The sequence below is a fragment of the Phascolarctos cinereus genome, unplaced genomic scaffold (assembly GCF_003287225.1).
Source record: "Phascolarctos cinereus isolate Bilbo 61053 unplaced genomic scaffold, phaCin_HiC Scaffold_5;HRSCAF=322, whole genome shotgun sequence".
NCBI classification, from domain to species: domain Eukaryota; kingdom Metazoa; phylum Chordata; class Mammalia; order Diprotodontia; family Phascolarctidae; genus Phascolarctos; species Phascolarctos cinereus.
Genome location: NW_027555958.1, coordinates 126,429,370 through 126,433,192, shown reverse-complemented (window position 1 = coordinate 126,433,192; position 3,823 = coordinate 126,429,370). Strand labels below are relative to the sequence as shown.

Below are 3,823 nucleotides of genomic sequence, written 5' to 3'. Positions count from 1 at the left end.
TACATGACCTCGGGTAAGTCATTGAGATTTCCTGAGCCTCAGTTTCCCAAGTTAGAGAATATATATGAAGCACTTGAAATGTTATACAAATGTCAGCCTTTATTGTTAGTATTAACGCATTGTTAGATAATCTCTAATATCACTTCTAGTTCTAATATTCTAGGATTCTGTGAGCTTGATTTTTACTCCAGAAAAAACATTTTTTCCTACATGCTTAAAATCAATTGCACATACATTTTAAGGTGATTGCCTTTGAAAAAAAAAACCCAGTTAAATGTCAATAATCTTAGAGCCATCCTTATTTCAGTTGAGTTAAATGATTTCTGAATGTACACTAAGAGAGTATTTATGATATTATTCTCTTCTTCCTTTCAGGCCAGAATACAGAACTATGATAGCAACTGGTGGTGTATAACAGGCCTGGCAGCCTTGAAGAGACAAGACTCAGCTAGATCTCAGCATCATGTCAATCTTAGCCCAGCACCTGCTGACCAAGAAAAGAAACCTGTTAGACGCCGGCCTAGGGCTGATGTCGTGGTTGTTCGGGGCAAAATCCGACTTTATTCTCCATCTGGATTTTTCCTTATTTTAGGAGTGCTGATCTCAATTATAGGAATTGCAATGGCGGTCCTTGGATATTGGCCCCAAAAAGAGCATTTTATAGATGCTGAAACCAGGCTGTCAACCAATCAAACCCAGGTGATCAGAAACCAAGGCGGTATCATGGTTCGCTTCTTTGAACAGCATTTACACTCTGATAAGATGAAGATGCTTGGCCCCTTTACAATGGGCATAGGGATTTTTATTTTTATATGTGCTAATGCAATTCTACATGAAAACCGTGACAAGGAAACCAAAATCATTCACATGCGAGACATCTACTCCACCGTCATAGATATCCACACCCTAAGAATAAAGGAGCAAAAGTTGATGAATGGTGTCTACACTGGCTTAATGGGAGAGACTGAAGTAAAGCCGAATGGTAACTCCTGTGCCTCAAGATTAGCAGCAAATACACTTGCCTCTTTCTCAGGTTTTAGGAGCAGTTTTCGAATGGACAGCTCTGCTGAAGAAGACGAACTTAGACTCAGTGAGAGCAAGAGTGGTAGTCACCTCATGCCCCCTTTGTTATCTGACAGTCCTGTCTCTGTCTTTGGCCTCTATCCACACCCCATACCAAGGCAGCAGATGATAAGAACAGTAGCATTAAAAAATGTGAAACCAAGTCCATTGTGTCCTCATCCATCAGTGCTTTTACGTTGCCCGTGATCAAACTCAATAATTGCGTTATTGATGAGCCTAGCATAGACAACATCACTGAGGACTCTGAGGCTATCAAATGCAGGTCTCGGAATTTATCCATGGATTCACTGGCTGTCCCTTTAACCAATATCAACGAACCCTACCAGCGAGCCAGTTTAGGGCTGCCACGGAATGATTCCACTGGGGAATCTCTCTCAAACCAGTACAAATCGTCAGTGGCTCTTGGACGTAGAACTGGACAGCTTTTGTCCCCCGGGGCTGCCAGGAAACAATTTGGATCCAACACATCTCTGCATCTGTTGTCTTCACACTCAAAATCCTTAGACTTGGACCGGGGTCCCTCCACCTTAACTGTCCAGGCCGAACAACGAAAACACCCGAGTTGGCCCCGGTTGGATCGGAGTAACAGCAAGGGGTACGTGAAGCTGGAGAACAAGGAGGACCCGATGGATAGGTTGCTTGTACCCCAAGCCTCAATCAAAAAAGACTTTACAAATAAGGAGAAGCTTCTTATGATCTCAAGATCTCATAATAATTTGAGTTTTGAACATGATGAATTTTTGAGTAACAACTTAAAGAGAGGAACTTCAGAAACAAGATTTTAAATGTTAATACACAAACACATACACACACAGAAACCATCTTTTACGAGGCAACTTATTTTAAAACAATTTTCACAGGTGTTTGTTAAAGCAATGGGTACAAGCCTCTTTAATCAAGTGGTTGTGGCATAATAGAACTGGCTACTTATTTCTATAGTGGAGACAGTTTTCTAACGAAGTGGCATACAGCTGCAATATTGTAGTTTATCATCACTCGCAGTATTTTTTTATGCTCCTGTATAAGCATGATCTCTTTGGTTACAGTGAGTCAGAGGCCTGCATCCAAAGAGAAGAGCATCTGCTTCAGGTTTCATTTCTTCCCTTGATTGCTACATTCCCAGAAAGATGCTTCAAGTCTGGAAAGAAAGGTCACGAAAGTCTGGGCTAGGAATGCCAAATCCAGGCCAAAGACTAAATATATTTTTTAATGTATATGCTGACTATGTAACCTAAAGTTTTGTTTTCAAAAAACACATGGGGTTGGGTGATCTTAGGGGAAAAACAAAGCAGATTAAATATATATTTTTTGTTTGTGTGTGAATTCATTGTAATTGGTTGAGTCAGATACCGGTATTGTGAACTCTTCTCTAGGTTGTATGTGATAACCTTTCAACATCATGTAGTGTAGTGCCACAGCTCTGAAATTTTCATAGCTTTATGAAGAAAATCAAAACTTTATCAGATGACTGAAACTTTAGAAAAGGAAACCATCAAAATTAACCAGAATATGAATGACCCAAAGTTTTTCATTCATAAGCTTTATTAGGCACCTACTATGAGTAATGTGCTAGAAATACAAAGAAAGATATGAAAAAAAGGTCTCTGCCCTCAAGGAGCTCATATTCTGTTGAATGCAATTCCATCCCCAAATATCCAAATCCAGAGAGTACATATTAATTTCATGTTAATTGGAAAAATGAATGCTAAATGATACTGACTAGTATCTGCTTCATTCCTTCCTCACCTTAGATTTTTGTCCCTTCTTTTCCCCTAACCTCTCCCTCTCCCCACCCCCCAACAACAAAAACAACAATGACAAAAACAATATCAGCTCAACATCAATAACCTGAGGTCTTAATAGTTTTATAAATTCCAACATTTGGGAAAGTAATCAACTAACCTCACCATGCCTTTTCATTTTGGTATATCTCTAGTCTGATGATTCAAGAACATTAAATTGCCTTGAAAAATACCTTTTTGCAAGGAAGGATTATGAAAATCCCCAAAGACTTTTTTTTTTGCAGTGCCAGTTTTTCATGGTTGCAGTTTTAAGTTTTGTGCACATAAATACTAAAATGTACGTGTTTATCCAAAAGTGTTCCTGTTTTCCAGTAGTTCTTAATATTCTTACTAAACTGACGTACTCAGGAATTCTTTTTAATAGCTTTCCCTCCAAATAACCAAACATTTCAAATCATCAGCGTATTGCAGTTGTGTTTAGAAAGCAGAAGACAGAAATATTTATGTTTCCAGCTCCATCTAATCCATATTGTGAACTTCGCATCCAGAGCTTGATTTGCTCTATGGATTGAGGCCTAGTACTTATACTTGTTAGAACCTTGAGCCTATATATTGTAACAGAGTGGGCTAAATATTTTGGTATGAAGCTTTTAATAAACTTCTGGTTTGTGTTCTTAATACATTTGCTATTTTTCTTTAAATAAAATAGAATGTACAACTCTGTTTATAGTTAATTATTGTTTTTTAATCCTACATATTACACAAATCAGAGCTATGTGGACATGTAGCTGAGGCCACTCAAGTCTAGGATCTAATGGAACATAAGTTCCCTAAGGGCCCCATTGTTTCATCTTTATAATCTCATGACCCAGCACAATGCCTAGCATAGGGTAGGTGCTTAATAATTGCTTATTGTTGATATGAAATGTTTTCATTCCACTTATTAGACCACAAATACCTACTATGTTCCAGACACCGAGGACTTAAAGGCAGGAGAA

The 3,823-nt window shown here is 38.4% G+C and overlaps 1 protein-coding gene across 1 annotated transcript; it reads left to right on the top strand.

The window, feature by feature from the left end:
* Nucleotides 1-391: 391 nt before the first annotated feature.
* Nucleotides 392-3,547, top strand: TMEM200A (transmembrane protein 200A). The gene is given in 3 exon segments (XM_020987043.2): nucleotides 392-407; nucleotides 410-1,167; nucleotides 1,170-3,547. Coding segments are annotated over 3 exon segments (1,473 nt in total). The 3' UTR covers nucleotides 1,869-3,547.
* The last annotated feature ends 276 nt before the right edge of the window (nucleotides 3,548-3,823 follow it).